Source organism: Protopterus annectens, chromosome 2.part0 (genome assembly GCF_019279795.1).
Source record: "Protopterus annectens isolate FY-2018-M chromosome 2.part0, PAN1.0, whole genome shotgun sequence".
In the NCBI taxonomy this organism is placed as follows: domain Eukaryota; kingdom Metazoa; phylum Chordata; order Ceratodontiformes; family Protopteridae; genus Protopterus; species Protopterus annectens.
In genome coordinates this window covers 767,589,508-767,607,310 of record NC_056728.1, presented here as the reverse complement: position 1 = coordinate 767,607,310, position 17,803 = coordinate 767,589,508, and the positions used below count along the sequence as shown (strand labels likewise).

The window sequence follows — 17,803 nt, the reverse complement described above, 5'->3', positions numbered from 1 at the left end:
GGGTGGGAGCAGTAATTGTTAGTGTATAGTCTGGGTAAAGGGGACAGTTGGAGAATCTGTGTCAGCCTTTCCCAGGAGTGTCTGTGAAGTTGTATAAATACTTATCTCAAAGTGTGTGTGTGTGTTGTGTCAACTACTTGGCAGGGACACGAAGCACTGGTTGGACAGAGAGGATACTGGAAGTTTTAGCTTGCCCAGTTAGGCTGAGACCTGGACCCTATAGCTGTGCCAGTGGGGAGTCTTATTGGGGACCTGGAGAGCAAGGGAGCAACCAGCCCCAGAATGACTGTGATCTCTGTGTGCACTTAAGAGAAATTGTACTTTACTGTGTGTATTAGTTATCCTTTCCTCTTCTACGAGATGACCTCCCTGGTGTTAGTGGTGAGGACTGAGGTTCCTTGATTGCTGGGCCAGGGCATGGTCGTCACAAGTGGGTGGCAGTGATGGGATCTACTTCACACACTAATTGGCTTGTAGTGGTGTGGGTAGAACAAATTCCTGTAGCTTATGTACAGTGATCTCTAAAAGTGTTTTGTACTCTAAAACAGCCACACAGTGCATACTCAGAGTTCAGATCACAATTATTGTATTTCTTTTGTTAGCTTAGTGTTAGTCAGGGTGAGCAGGCAGCATGTCAGAAGAAGAGTATGGAAAGCTGACAAGGAGCCAGCTGGTGGAGATGTGCCAGGCTATGGGACTGGTGCATGGAAACCTGACTAAAGCAGACCTGATTGCAGCCTTGGTTACAGCTGCATCAGACAACATCAGCCTGGAGGAAAATCAGACTGACAGTGGTGATACAATATCCTCAGAGAATGGACAGCTCAACCTTTCTGCAGTGGACTTAAAAATCCAGCTGGAGTTAAAGAGACTTGAATTGGAGGCCAGGCATATGGAACTAGAAGCAGCCACAAAAATGAGGACTCTACAAGCTGAGGAAAATGAACGGCAGAGGAGGCATGAAAGGGAAATGCTGACTCTTCGCCGGTCATGGAGTTAATGGGGAAGGGAGTAACCGGACCCCTGAAGCACAAAAGGTCATTACATTTCTTCCACAGCTTAAAGACGGGGATACTTTTGATAGCTTCATTCATATGTTTGAGTGGGTATGTAAACAGTATGGAGTTGACCAAAGGCTCTGTGTATGGTTCCTGACCCCCTTACTCCATGGTAAAGCTGTAACTTCTTTAGCAAAAATGCATGACACTGACTCTTTTGATTATACTGCTGTAAAAAGACATTTATTAGAATGTTTTAAGCTAACACCTGAAATGTATAGGAAAATGTTTCGTGAGCATAGATGCAAGGCAGATGAAAATGTATGTGAATATGTTGCTGAACTGAGCACTTACTTTCATAGCTGGTGAGTGGATGTCAGGTCACCACTTTTGAAGGGCTGGCAGATCTTTTGGTAAGGGAACAAGCCCTTAGCACTTTGCCTGAGGACATGAGGATCTGGTTAGCTGATAGACAGTGTGCTACTTCAGAGGAGTTAGGGAAGAGGGGAGACCTATACCTAGCAAGCAGGGCAGCCCTGCACAGGAAAGGGACCCCCTGTGTTGCTCATGGGACTAAAGGGACCCATGGTGGGCAGCACAGACTGCCCCAACAGAATCTGCCAGTAGCAGCGGAAGCCACTAGTCCAGGTACACATCCAGGAGCTAGGGTGAAATGTTTTGAATGCAACCAGTGGGGCCATGTGGCATACAGATGTCCACGGAGGCAAGGTGAGGAACCAAAGGTGAGGGAGCCAGTAAGTGGGAAAGACAAAATTCCAACAGTGGGTTGTCTTGAGAGAACAGGGGTATGGAACTACCATCCTGCAGATGTCCTGAGAGGGAAGGATTAGGATGAGGCAGCACCATTTACTTATGCAGTTAAATGCAGTGAGGCTAGCAGACAAGCATGTGGGTCCTGTAGCCTGGGGGAGACCCAGACAGACTGCACACTTGCAGCCAGGACTGCTGAGGTGGTTACTTCAGGGAGGGAGCTGCTCTGTAGCAGTGAGACTGAATATGAGCAACAGCTGCTTGTGGGTACTGATGTTCCCTTGGACAGGGAAACTGCAAAGGTAGAGGTGAATAGTAGTACCCAGGCTGACAGTGAGGCACCACTGTCAGAGGATGCCAGACTTCTTGTGGAAGGGGAGCTGGGAAGGGTTACCAGGAGAGACTTGAGACAGGCAAAGCTCTCAGACCCTACATTGCAAGGCCTGAGGCAGGTAGCTATGGAGTCACCTGATTTTCAAGGGAAGGTGGAATTTGTATACTGGAACATGGAGTTACTGTACAGAGATTGCTAAATAATGCAGTTTGTTTGCCTGGGAAAACCTAAGTGTCAAAAATGATGTAATTTGGGGAGGGACCCAGAAAACATGTTTGTTAGTAATGTTTAAATACTATTTCTCAGAAGAGACTGGAATCATTTTGACTTTGGACATCTAACTTATCAGCACTCTGCCTTGTGCTCACATGTTTTTAGCACTGTGATTTCTTATAGGAATAGTTAAAGCTAATAAAGATTAATTAGGTATTTGTCTTTGAAATCAGACCTGTTCTACTGTATTATTTTAAGTTTCTGGGTGATCTCTGAACTCTTAGATATCTCTGTGGTGTAGTAGTTTTGTCTTGTGTTTTAATTATTTATTATTAAATATTTTTGAAACCTTCTACCTGTGGCTGATTTGTGTAGAGATAAGCTCTAGAGTATATTGCATATTATAGAGGTTATTATAATAGGCCACTCTAAAGTAAGCCTTGACTGTTAGTCATACTACCATAGGATATTAATATTGCACAGTAATAACTGGACACCCTTTTAAGGGCCTTTTAGTAGCTGATATTATTAACTGGGTGGTGACAGTAATTACTACCGTATAGTCTGGGTAAAGGGACACAGTTGGAGAATCTGTGTCAGCCTTTCCCAGGAGTGTCTGTGAAGTTGTATAAATACTTATCTCAAAGTGTGTGTGTGTGTGTTATGTCAGCTACTTGGCAGGGACATGAAGCACTGGTTGGACAGAGAGGGTACTGAGGGTTTTAGCTTGCCCAGTTAGGCTGAGACCTGGACCCTATAGCTGTGCCAGTGGGGAGTCTTATTGGGGACCTGGAGAGCAAGGGAGCAACCAGCCCCAGACTGACTGTTATCTCTGTGTGCACTTAAGGGAAATTGTACTTTACTGTGTGTATTAGTTATCCTTTCCTCTTCTAGGAGACAACCTCCCTGGTGTTAGTGGTGAGGATTGAGGCTCCTTGTCTGCTAAGCCAGGGCACAGTCATCACACATCCCTTAGCACTTATTGGAAAAAGAAGTGGATTTTGTACAGAAGACCTTAGATGTAAAACACAGAAATGCAGAAAGATGCAGTACTTGAAACTGCAACCACTGCTAAATAACACAGTGAAAAAAAATCCAAGAAAACTGCAGGAAAGAGAAAAGCCTGTTCCTCTTCCATAATGCAGGGGTTAACATGGGTTTGCTAGCGCTGCACAGAATGCTTCTACCTGTTTCCTAGATTTCAATTTCTGTAAGAAAATTCTGCATAATATTTGTTTAGGCACTTTTACAAGGTTACAAATGTTATTATAAATGTTATATAAAACATAATGATAATACCAGTTGGCATAATGGTTAAGGTCTTTGCCTCCCATGCACAACATACAAGGTTTGATCCTGACCTCTGACCATTGCCTGTTTGGAGTTTGTATATTCTCCCTGTGTCTCTGTGGGGTTCCTCCAACCTCTGAAAAACATGCTGAGTGTTTCCATCTCAAACTCACCAATGAATGGAGCAGTGGGCAGCAGCACAGACTCTATATGCTGCCCTATAGGGGGAAGGGTTGGTACACACCAGTGCTTTGGGTCATCTATTGTGGTGCATAGTATCTTCAAGATAGGAGGAAATGGATCACAGACTGGCTGTCATGGCAGGGGCTAGCCACTCAACAGTGTAAAATATGGCTCTAGCTGATTTGGTCATATTGACCTAATGTCGCCAAATGGGAATGGGTAGTTACCAGTGATAAGTGGGCTGAGAAACTAGCCTACTCTGACCCATGCCAGGGACCAATCCTAATGGTGGGAGGGGTGCATGTACCCTTATTGGCCAATGTGTGCCCATCATAAAGCCAATAGTCAATAAGCTACTGGATGGCCGGTGTCTAGTTCATAGATTCATAGGTGATTACTAGGCTAATGACCACAAGGGCCTTTTTAAGCCTAGCCATGCATGCCAAATCTCTGGAAGATGAATCATTTACAGGTTACCTGTTTGAATTAGAGACCTAGGTGCCAAACCAGGGATGAATTTCCAGTTTCCCATCCAATTGTCCAAGTTGCACTTGAATTGGGTTAAGGAGGAACTCTGCTTCACATGGATGGGGAGCATGTTCCATAGATGGGGTGGCCTCTGGGATACATACCTATTTCTCCAGCAGGTACTGTTTATATCACAGGCAAGGTTTAAGTCTTTAGAATGAGTAGTTCTGACACTGTTTGTTTTGTGGATATGCAAGAGGTCTATCAGAGTGGGGTCTGACAATGCCCTGTATGCCAGGCATAGATCTCCCCTCAAAAGCCTGTAGGAGACCGAATACAGGGCTAGGGCCTTGAGGCAGTCTGCATAAGATATATTATTTATGCCCTGTATTCTTTTAATGAGAAACATCTGTGGACATTCCAGTTGTTGGATATGCCTGGTTAGGTACATGCCAAAGGGGGCATTGTACTCAATGATAGCTCTGATGAATGACGAACACAGTGGAAGAGTAACTTTCTTGGACTTAGATGCCATACCTTTGTTTATAAGTTGCACAACACAGAATAATTTACTCACCACTTTAGACACGTGATGATCAAAGGCTAGATTACTATGTGTGTCCCTAAGTCCCTGACTACTGGGTCAACTCTAGGAGGTGTGTTGTCAATATGACAGTTACCAGGGATAGGTGACTTTTCAAAGGATACTATTATGCATTTCTTGGCATTTAGTTTTAGTCCATCGCTCTGACACCAGTTGTTTGTCTGTGTCAGCCCCTCCCGGAGAACCTTTGTGTCAGTATGAGATTCAATGACAGCTCCTAATTTGCAATCATCTCCAATTTAGTCAGCCAGAGACCACTGACATTGGCCTTGACTTCTGAGAAGTAAATGCCAAAAAGGAATGGTCCAAGGACTGAGCCCTGAGGTACTCCAGTTGTGACTGGCCTTTTTGTAGAGGTGAATCCCCAATTTTAACTTCCTGGGTCTTATCTTTGAGCCAGTTGGCTATCCACCGGATGACATATGGGTTTGTACCTAACCTCTTGAGATTGTTAACAATGCCTGAATGAGGTATTGTGTCAAATGCCTTGGCCAGGTCAAGGTAGGCAATGTGAATGATTTTGCCCTCATCCATTGCTTTGGTGACCTTCTCAAAGAAGTCCATCAGGTTCATTAGGCTTGATCTGCCCTTGAAGAAACCAAACTGGGTTGGGTCCAGTGTCTGGAGGTTTACTATATCTCTATTGATCATCTCCATGATAATTCTTTCCATGGCTTTACATATAAGACTAGTGAGACTTATGAGTCTGTAGTTTCCAGGGTCTGTAGATGGCCCAATTTGTGTAGAGGGATGACTGTTGCCTTTCTCTATTCATGAGGCATGAAGCCTGTTTGAACAGCATTGAAATATATTTATTTTTGATGTAAACAGTGACACTTCCATCTTTAGTCCTTACATGTGAAGTACCTGGTCTAAATGTGTGGAAGGCATTATAACTTTGTACTGTTGGTGTGATCTCTATGGCTTTAAACCATTTCCTATAGAAAGGGTCACAGCACAGGTGATATATTATCAAACTGCGTTTTTTCTTTTTTTTTTTTTTTTTTTTGTTAACCAAAAGAAAAGCTTCACATTTTGAGGATGACATACAGGGAAATCTACCCCTTGTGATTCTTGGGCTGCTTGGCCTTATGACACATGATGTTGTAATACAATTAGCAATATCAAATCATGTACTACCAGTCTTTTTACATGCAACTCAGTGGGAGTTGCTTACACTCCAATGCACTCAGTGGGCTATTTTACACAGTTGAAACACAAAAGGCATTTGGGTTCAGCTGCGTAAGCATATCAGACAGAAACAAAATTTGAAACTTCTACATTTTTTAAAAGAACATAAAAGTTGCTCAAAGCAACTAAAGGGACATATTTTTGAATAATTTAAACACAATGGAAGGAGTGATAAAAGTTAAAAAAGCTTGTTGTTATATAAAGAAAGTGTTTAGCATATAAATATCGTATCCTGAATCCCAAGATAGTTATGACAATGTTGTCGACTCACAGTAAGAGGTTCCCTGTTTTAGTTCTTGTCTAGGGTATCTTCTGTAGAGAGTCAGCATGTCCTATCTGTGTTCGAGTGGGTTTCTTCCAAGTGCTCCAGTTTCCTCCCACAATTTAAAGACATGCAGTAGGTGGATTGGATACTTTAAATTGACCATAAGTGTAAGTGTGGTGTGGAAGAAGTACCGTGACAAGGCTCGCCACCCAGCAGTATAAACCTTGGCTCTAGATAATAGTGTTGAAGTGACACCCTGATCCCAGATGCAATAATTGGAAAATGGGGTTGCTGATGGATAGATTCGATACACTGACTTCTCATCTCCCTCACTGGTTATTCTGTAATTGCTTCCTTATATATACATTGCAAATCTAATTGTTTTGTTGCATAATAGTACAATGAAGGCACAGCTGAGTCATCACAGAATGTATTAGTTTTATTTTATTTAAACATTTGTTAAGTGGCTAAGTACACTGGTTTGAAAACAATTTTTGGCCACAGCCAGGGCCACAAATCATACAAAGCCAATATTCTTGTCATATGAACTTTCAATAATTACCATAACAGTTATGCACAACAATATAAATTAACACTGCATGTTGTGAGTACTACATAAAAAGGGCATGTGAGACAATATAACTAAAAAAATGACATATGCATATATACAAATACACTACCTTATGAAGATGAGTCAGTTCAGAATCAATGCAATAATGAGATGAAACAGAAAAAATAAAAAAGGAACCAGGAATGGCAAAGGAAATGGAACATACAAAAATAGCAATACTAAGGCAGAAGCAGGCAAAATGTAGAAGTCTGCAGATGGTGAAAAAGTGATAGTTTAAGGGAAGGGAGGTAATTTACGTTAGCAAGCATGCATACATAGAAAATATCACACCTTAACAGTGAGAGGTAAATAATTGTTACAGTGGATCAACAAGTACGCAGGGACATCATGTTTAACCATTATCATAAAAAAAGTGACACGGATATTTCCTTAACATTCTTCTACAGTGATTTCCTAAAACCTTCCCGGGTGGTAATAAAAGTGATCTCATGTAACATTTTGTTCCAATACCTGGTACTAATCTAGAAAATGGCCTTTTGGTACTGCGAGTGAGTAAATAGTACTAATCTAGAAAATGGCCTTTTGATACTGCTAATGAGTAAATGGTACTAATCTAGAAAATGGCCTTTCAGGTACTGCTAATGAGTAATATGATCAAGGTTTACATCTGCTTTCAAGTGTACAGGCAGACATGCATTTTTAGTTGCTTTCAGCCAAGTTTAATGTCTTTCATTCTGCATTGTGATTATGCATACATTTCCACTGTGTGCCTGTGGAGAGGTAGACCCAAGGGTGGAACCAGTAAAAAAAAGGGAAAAAAAACACCACTGGACTGGAAGTGTAGATTGTAGAACTTCTTTGAGTCCAACATCCTCAGGCATCAGCAGCCCTACACTAAGATCTCACTCTTCTTGCATACATCAACTGGGGAACCAACAGAAAACATTCAATGGGTCAGAATTGTGCAAGAACATAAGTTCACAGAGCCAGAAAACATCAGGTCTGGGCAGGATTTGAGGGGACACTTAGGCCACAATCTCCTGCATATAGTCCCTCCCCAATTAATATAATTGGTTGCTCCATTTTTCAATATTTTCTGCTTTTTAGGATGCTGGTAGAGGGGTCTCTCTGGCCTCAGGATGACACCTGCATCAAGGCCTCAGGCTTTTCTGGTATATGTAGGCCTTTAAATTCTTCTTGTCCATCAAATGAACATTTCTCTGCTGAAAGCCATGAAGCACACAGGAGGATACTTCATGTTTTTCAACTTAAAAAAAAGTAAATGCAAGAGAAGACAAATTCTACTAAAAATATTAAGTACATACACTTTACTAGTTAGCATTTTTTGAGGATGTCACAGACCTCAAAATGTATAGAGTTTCCAATCAAAAACATAAGAGTCATTACTTTGTACAAAGCAGTATTCATACAACATAAAAATCTCCCAAACTGGGTGCATATTCGGTACTTATTCAGTGGAAGTTGCCAGGAAGGAAGTAAAATGAAGAAACCAGATTTCTTCTTAATACAAAAAGAGAAAAAAAATGAAAAAAAAATGTCTAGGTACAGGGCCCAGCAATAGGCATCCATAAGCCCACCTCACGGAAGGGGGCCCGTGGTGGTACCAGGTATTGCAAAACACCAACAAACTGTTATGTCTCCTACTAGACTTTACAGATAAAGTCTGTGGGATCCATGAGCTAAGGGCCCTAGTCAAGTAGAAAAAAAGGGAGACTGTCACCAACAAAGAGGTGGGGGGGGGGGATGCTGCTGACTAGGCATTGATGAACTTGCTACAACCAAGAGTGAGCCACAAATTCACTTGGCCACCAATGGGGATAATGGCTTATAAAATAGCTTTCTTGACTGTAGACACTAAAATGTGGAAAAGCCAGAAGACAGAAAACTCCACTCTCCCCAAGGGGCACAACATAAGAAAATTTCACCTTCTGCTATGTTACCCTACTGGACATAGATGTGATTCACCCCACCCCAAAGTGGAAAAGACATGCCTCTGAAGTGCTCCAGGCTGGAAACTCAATCAGGCCATCTCTCTCACCAATAGGGCAGGTAGGGCAGACTTGATCAGCTACAGGAGAACATTCATTTGGATAAAAACTGCTAAAGGAGTTCAGTCTGGAAGCTATAGCTTTCTAGAAGGAGAGGAATTCCTTGCAAGGAGACAAGGAATCCCAATATTCCCTCTGCACTAAAATGGAGTAACCTAAATGATCACATGCTAAAAAATATAAAGGAAAATCACAAAAATACTTCCACCAATGAGAGGACCAAGAAACTATATCGCAAAATAAATAAATAAATTAATTAATTAAAAAAAAAAAAAAAAAAAAACAACAACAAAATTAGGGACTAAATCCAGTCACTGTCTTCATAAAGCCCAGCCTGGGTTACCTTGAATAGCTCTGTAGAGTAAAAACTAGATGTAAAACCAATCAACCTGCCAAATATGAACTAAGAACTGTTACAATTAATGTGAGTTCACTGACGGGATGCAGCATGGAAGTGGATGACATGATGATATGGCGGAGGCTGGACATCCTATGTATCCAAGAGACAAGATGGAATGGCAGTGCAGCAAAGGCATTTGGCCCAGGATTCAGAGTCTACTATTCAGCAGGGGTCAGACTCCAAATGGTGTGTAGAAATGGTGTGGTGAGAGAAAGGCTTCAAAAGGCAGTGTGGGATATCATCAGAATTAGTGACAGACTGATGGCAATCAGATCCCAGTGTAATGACAGGGCACTATTCATAATCTCAGCATATGCCCCACAGTAGGGTCGTGATAGTGAGGAAAAGTATGCATTCAGACAGCAGTTGCAGGACCTACCAGATAAAGCAGGACAACATGAATTGGTGTTGATAATGGGTGACTTGAATGCACATATCAGGACAGACAGAACAGGATACGAGGACTGCCTGGTCCATATAGGTGGGGCAACAGGAATAAAGGAGAGGCCATTCTAGACTTCTGTCTAGCAAATGGCTTGATAGTAGCCAACACATTGTTCAGAAAGAGACACATTTGTCAGTAAAGGCTGTAAGATCAGCAGAGATCAGTCTGATGACCTGGAAGTTGAGTGGAGAGAAAATGTAACAGTTCAAGGAATGAGGAAATAGGTGGAGCTGAAGAAGAATGGCAGCACCTCAAAACAGCATGTATGAGGACTACAGAACAGACATGTGGTCAAGTCAGCTATGGAAATAAGGTACATAAGGAAAGCTGCTGGTGGAATGCAGAAGTCCAGGAAGTCATCAAAAGAAAGAAGGAGTGCAGGAAAAAGTGGGAGATAGAAAAGACCAACCAAGCTAGGAAGAAATACTGATTGGCTAACAAAGAAGCTAGGAAAGTAGTGGCAATAGCAAAAAAGAGGGCATCAGAAGCAGTCTACCAACTTCTGGAAAGTGACTCATTAGGTGGCACAAAAAACTATATCAGGCTGCAAGACAAATACAAAAAGATAAAGAAGATAGTCAGATACCCTTCATAAGGAATGCCAGCAACAACCTGCTCACCAGTTGACAGGACATCAAAGGGAGATGGAAGGAATATTTCCATCAGCTTCTGAATGAAGAAAACCCTACAGAAGCTGTACTGCCTAAGAAACAGCCTACAATGAGAAAAGAAGTAGAGCCCATCCTAGAAGAAGTAAGAATAGTACTAAGGAAGATGAAGTCAGGGAAAGCAGCAGGCTCAGATGAGGTCACAGCAGATTTGATAAAGATGCTGGGTGAGATAGGGATGAAATGGCTCCTGAGGGTACTCATAGCAGTCTGGAGAGGAAGGCATATCCCAGATGACTGGAGAATAAGCATACTCATGCCACTGTACAAGAACAAATGGGACATCCACAACTGTGGGCAGTACAGAGGAATCAAACTCCTATCACATTGAATGAAAGTTCTAGAGAGGCTGATTGATAAACAGATATGCAGAGTAGTAGAATGTAAGATGGGAGATGAGCAGTTCACATTCAGATCAGGACGCAGCACAACTGACCCGATGTTTGCAGTGAGACAGATAGCTGAGCAGAAGCTAGAGATGAGGAAAGAGTCAAACTGGGCATTCCTAGACTTGGAGAAAGCATATGACAAGGTCTCAAGAAAGATGATCTGGGCAGTCCTGTGGTATTTCAAAGTTCCAGAAACATTGGTAGAATAAGTGCAAGCTATGTACAAGTACCCAATGACTCAAGTATGAACAGTGTTCGGCCTCACAGAGGGGCTCCCAGTGGGAGTGGGTGTACACCAGGGTTGAGCTCTGAGCCCACTGCTGTTCATACTGGTGATGGACTACATTAGCAAACAGGTTGGAGGGGACAGCTTAACAAATATGCTGTATGCAGGTGATGTGGCATTACAAGCAGACTCTGAGCAAGAACTCCAACAAAGTATAGAGCAATGGAATGCAAAAATGAAGGCACATTGGGAGAAATTAAACACCGATAACGCAGTGGTAATGACAGCAAAGTGGGGAAATCAGAAAAAGGGTAGATCGTTGAACAGCTAAATAGCTTCAAGTATCTGGCAGGGTTGGTTGAGGAAAAGGGAAGTCTGAATGAAGTGGTCAAAGCTAGAATCAAAGGTGCTGCAGCCAACTGGCATAGAGTGTTAGGTGTAGTCTATGACAGCAGAATGCCAAAGAAATTAAAAATTAAGGTGTACAAGACAGTGGTGTGACCAGTACTACTGTATGGTACCGAAACCTGGGCAGTAAAGGCAGAGCCGATGAAGAAGCTAGAGGTGATGGAAATGAAGAGCCTGAAAAGGGTGGTAGGGTGCACTGTGTGGGACAGACAAAGAAATGAGGACATAGAGCAGAAGCCAAAGTATCTCCAATTGCAGATAAAATCAAAGAGAATAGATTACAGTGGTTTGGACACATACAGAAAAGCAGAAGACAATCTGGTGAAGAAGGTTTGAGACAGACAGGAAGAAGGTATGAGGAAGCAAGGACATCCAGCAAAGAGGTGGATGGACTGTGTGAAAGATCCGTGACAGTCAGGCATGAGTGTTGAAGAAGGCAGGAGTGTGGCACTGAATCGAGAAAGATGGCAACAGTTAACACGATACCCCAACCCCATGTAGAAAATGGGACAAAGGGGGCTGATGATGATGATGAATGATAAGAACACCACAACAACCAAAATATTAAAACTATAATGACATTCAGTGTACCGAAATGACTACTGACTCAAACCTCCCTAGAAACACTGCCCTTTAGGGTGTCAACTGATGTTACTGGAACAACCACCTGATCCCTTACTACTGATCAGTTAGTCTGCACAGTACTTATCCAGAGCAGTCTCATCGAAAGTATGCCCTCTACAGTGAGCAAAAGTGCATAAACATTCTTACATACATTAACATAATAGTATTTCCTTCAGCTAGTATCCTATGTAGTATGAGGCATAAAAACATCAGAACCATAAGGGGATGTATCTTAGTCCAAATGCTGGAATTTATTGGTTTTGATAACTTAATCCAACAGCCCATCTAATATAATGTTCATTGTCCCTGGATTTCATAAGACAATTCCATATAGAGCAAAAAAGGCATCAATACAAATCCATTGATAATTCATAGTATCTAAAAAGATAAACAAATCTGTTAAACCACATATAATTATGTGCAGATACATAAACATGCTGAGAATGACCCCTTTTCAGTTTTCTAACCAAGCTGAGTATAAATACAACAACCCAAAAGGTAGTGATGATTTCCTACCATAATGGACTTAGAAAATGACTAGAAAAAATGTAGACCTTAAAAGATCATGGAATGAGGCAAGCTCCTGAATCCCATCAGATGGCCTTCAAACTATATTCCTTATTGGTAGCGTTTCATTTTGCTGATTGCTTGTTTTGCTCAAAACAGTGACTCTGTCACTTGCTTAACTGAATCACTGCGTTATTGAACAATGTCTTGTGTGATATAGGGAGATCACACTACAGTGTTGATTAAAGTTTTGCTCTTTCCCCCATTATTTTGCTGTGTTTGAGTTTGTATATTTGTTTGGGAGGGTGTGGATGTAAAGCCATAAAGCCATCCACATGGTGGGTGCATCCACTGCAAAAAAAAAAAAATAGCATTTTGTATTTTTATATTTTTGATATTATGTTATGCAGCACTTTTATTTTGGAGGTTAGCAGATCATAGTACAATGGGTAAGAGTTCTTGTTTTGTTTCCCACTGTTCTGTAGTTCTGTTATATTTATTACTCAAGTGTAGATGTGTGTGTGTGTGGGGGGGGGGGGGTCAATACACTGAATATTAATAAAATCTGTACTCAGTGTAACACCACAGACCCTTGACAACACACAGTTAATTTTGCTATTCCAAATGGACTAAATGTGATACATGAGACAATAGTTTCCTTGTTACTTGTCAGCAAAAAAACACTACCGACATAAAAAAAAAATGGCAAAACCTTGTTATGATATGCAACCTCACCTGTACTATCCACATCTATATAATAACATCAGAAATTTAAAGCCATGCAACATCACCATTTCCAAAGTAAAATTCTTCTACCATTGTAGGAGACTAAGAAAAGGTAACCCCCACAAAAAAACTACACAGCCAGTATGCTTGAGTAAAATCCATTGTGATTTACTAAGACTCCCTTCAGAACCAAGATTGCTCCATTGGCATAAAGAAATAAAGTTGCGACTATGAGACATGTGACCTGAGTACTACTAGTGGCTCAGGCACTTGTTAAAGTGGCAATGGGAGAAGGAAAGGAATGGCAAAGGTGAGAATACTTAAATCCATTTGGGTGGAGGAATGTGAATCATGAGCTTGAGACGCACTCTATTTAGCAGAATCCCAAGTATAACAGAGAAAAGACATCAGATGAAAGTTATCTGAGGGACTGTTTATTTAAAGTAAGTAAATGACTTTCTTTCAGATAAAACAGAGTTTTATCAGACTGACACCATTTACCATGTACTGTGACATCATACCTCCAAGCAAAATCATTGGGTAATTGCAGTTTACCATTATCATTTAATAAATATATTTTCTTTTAAAAACAGCTGTTTTTTGTTTGTTTTGTTTTTTAAACCAGGCAATTCAAATGCATAAACAGACAACTGCCACAATCTTACTTTCTTTTCTAAGACCTCTAAAATCAGTTTATACCTGCTCCAAAATCAAAAATGCAGTTTTTGTAAAGATAGAATTCCATTTACTGCTTCAATAAACATTATTATCATTCATGAAAGTGACAAAAGTCCAGTGTGTAGCAGAAGTACTCTTTAATAAAAAATAAAAAAATTGTGAAACATGATAAAATCGACAGTAAAGCCACAGTAAATCCAAAGGAAACAAGTGAGATGTGTCACTGTCTCTGTTAATGTGTACATAGTTTTAATGATGTAGCAGGAAGTGCACTGAACATAGTACAGAGCCTGTACACACTCTCATGTATACCTATCCAGTATTCTATAGCATTTATATAAAAAAGGTTTAGAGTATATGGACTACCTGCAATACACTTGCACTGTCTCCATCTTTAAATGCATATAAGACCATTCCAATTCCTGCACACATCCTTCACCTTTTTTACATGTTGGGTAGATTAATTACAAAGGGAAGGTTTTTGTGTGTGTGATTTAAGGAGGAAATTCTTGCAAGTACTGCAATGTGTACACCTTCATGTACACATCACTGTAACCTTTGGTGTTCACAGACAGCCCTAACATGGTACTGCACAGTGCTCTAACAAGAAGACGTGCTATACCACATAGGCCTGGCTCCATGGCCATGCCAAATGCTAATGAGGCAGTTGGGGGAGAGGCTCTAGGGATATAAACCTCAACACAACAATGAATAGAACATGCTGGAGGATAGATTCCCTTCTCAGAGACTTCACTTACTATGGAACAGGGTCCCGATCTACATAAGACAGAGCCCCTCACTATCACACTTCAAGAGGAACCTTGATGAGTGGATGGGTAACAGAAAGTTCACACCGGGGATCACACCAACAGCACTACTAGATAGGGGCCAAGGGTACTAGCTGCTAGTACAAGGGTCTAGGGAACTACTAAAGGGGTGGTGAATACCGCACAACGTGGCTGGGCTAATATATGCCTTCGGGCAGATAGCCCAGTACCAACCTATGAACCTATATGCAAGAAGACTCTGAAGAAATCTGCATTGTTATTTATATTCTCTATGTAAGGTGACTGAATTTAACAGAAACAAAGAGTTAAATATTATGTAGAATATATTAAATATGCAGTTTCTTTTTCCATGAAGTATGCATTTACTAAGATGGGTTTTGTGCTTGGCAATTTCAGACTGAAGTGATTACTGCAACAAGAAATTGCTGCTAGAAGATCTAAACAAATTGCTGCAAGTCATTTGAGGCATTGACTATAAACATATGGGTATAAATGGCACTTCTTTTTCTTCTACCAACAAAGCTACACAGCTACATCACTGAATGTCTCATAGCTTCCCAAATAGACCCTACTAATATGACAATGATGAAAAGTTAAGCAACTCTGCCTGGAAATGAGCTTTGCTTCCTTCTGGGAAAGCCATTCACACACTTTAGTCCTGCATTGCTTCACACATGCAGAGTACAGAATATATAGTCAAAAAACAGCACCTCACAAGTACAAAAGGTCATTTTTTTCAGAATTAATTGTATTATCTTTCAGCGACCTAAGTTTTGATTTGCTAACATTGTCTAATTTATTTAGGAAGTCTACTTTTTGTGACCTGATTTCTCATGTTTTTAATCATTTGTATAAATTATAGCTGTCTTTATTTTAACATAACTTCCTTTATATGTCCAGGTAGTCTTACCTGTGGAGCTCAGCATGAATCATCTGTAAAAGGCAGCTGCAACAATCTTCTGGTCACCAGCAGTGCAATGACAGTCCATAGACTCGGTTCTATATCACCACTACCCAATCAGGCTGTAGCGGGCAATCACCACAACTCCAATACAAATCGACCCATGAACCCAGCAAATATGAGACTACCAACTTCAGAAACAAGGTCACATTTATACATTTGAAATTTGTGCTACTGTGATAGTGTCGATTTCTTTTTAAAATGTTTTTAACAAGCAGTAATAAAATGAAATTAGCAATGTTTGTGGACCCTTTAAGTTATCTGAGTAATGACCATCACTGGTAAAATCTTACTATGCTATGTCACATATACTAATACTGAACATAACTAATTGAATTAAGGACAATGCCAACATTGCAAACTACTTTTGATATCTGCACCTTCTGCCAAGTGGTAGCATAATAAAGAGGTAATAAAGAAATTGTTGTAATACTTTGTGGAGATTGTCTCTGTATGAGAAAATAGAGTTGTGAGTTTTCTGAAAAGAACAACAATGATGATGAAGAATCATGGACTTTGTTAACAGTAAAGGATATAGTAACCTTACAATAAAAGGATCAGATTCAAGTAGACAAATTAGGGAGATATATTTATTTATTTAACATTCATTTACTGGGAAAGTCCTACTTGGAATGAGCCAATTTTCAGTGGAGGCCTGGAGAGAAATGGTCCAGACGCATGTCTTTGTAATGTGGGAGGAAACCAGAACACCCGAAGGAAACCCACACGAACACAGGGAGGACATACAGACTCCACACAGAAGACACCCCAGCCAAGAATCGAACCAAAAAAACTGTTGCTTTGAGGTGACAACATTAACTGCTGCACCACTGCATCAGCCATATTTTTCTTGATAAGTAAACTAGAACCAGTGTAAAGCAAGGGATTTGAAAACTGGTATGTCAGGAGTAAACAGAATAAATTTCTAACGCTAAACATGTAAGCTGTATGCAACGGGCAAACCTTATTGACATGTCAAATGCATATAGTAGAAATCAAGATATCCCTAGCAATGCAAATGTCATAGCAAAGGTATGAAGCATGTATGATCCATAGATTCCATAGCAGACAGAAAAAGGAAAGGCTGGATTGGCTTAAAAAACCCTATTTATCAGTACTGCAGTTTGTGGTTATTAAGACCAGTCTTTTTATAAGATAATAATCTGTTGCCTAAAAATAGGGAATAAAACTATGTGTGGAGGTCCTTCATTTTTACCATATGTCTGTATGCTTACTTCACAAAATGTGGACCATCCTTTGGCAATCAGTAGTACCAGCACCAGTAATGTTATCAAGTATGCTAAGTGAAGTTGTGACCCACCTAAAAAAAAAAAAATAAATAAATAAAAAAGCACATGACATCACCAGCCATGTGTTGTTTCTTGTGCACATATTTCTAAAGTCTCTGTTTTGAGAGTGAGTCATACATAGCCATCACCAGGCCTTGTGATTACTTACTATAACTGCACTAAGACCTTATTTATTGTAAAAATATATATATATATATATATATATAGAGAGAGAGAGAGAGAGATTTGCTTCACATGACTGAAAACTCAAAATACTGAATTTCATTTGAGTGAGACCACAATACCTAATTTTCAGAATACTGAAAACTCATTTGACTGAGTCTTATTATACTGAAAGCGTACAATGCAAAATTTCAAAATACTAAATTTTAAGCCATAGACATGCACACTTGCAACACCAATGACTAACTCTTTCCAAAACTTAAAAACTACTCAGTTACCATCTTAACAGAAACCAGATGATATAAAGCCAAACTAGGTGGGGCGCTATGACCACACACTCCCCAACTTTATATACTAACTTCAGGATTGCACTACAGTGGGGAAAAGGGCATATACCTTTTACTTACCTTACAGTACTGTACACACTGCCGGGAGCCCACAAAATGTCCGCCATTTTACTTAAGATACTTCCCATAAAAATTTGAAGAGACATACCCACATTTAGAAACACTACAACACTACATTCTACGCTACTGAAGGTATTCTGACAGTGA

At 40.4% G+C, this 17,803-nt stretch overlaps 1 protein-coding gene across 1 annotated transcript in view; it reads left to right on the top strand.

The window, feature by feature from the left end:
- GLIS3 (GLIS family zinc finger 3) overlaps positions 1-17,803 on the top strand; it is a 1,687,591-nt gene that overhangs the window by 492,428 nt on the left and 1,177,360 nt on the right. The window contains exon 3 of the mRNA XM_044061079.1: positions 15,717-15,921. Within this exon, the coding sequence (XP_043917014.1) occupies positions 15,717-15,921 (205 nt within the window). The remainder of the gene's footprint in view (positions 1-15,716; positions 15,922-17,803) is intronic.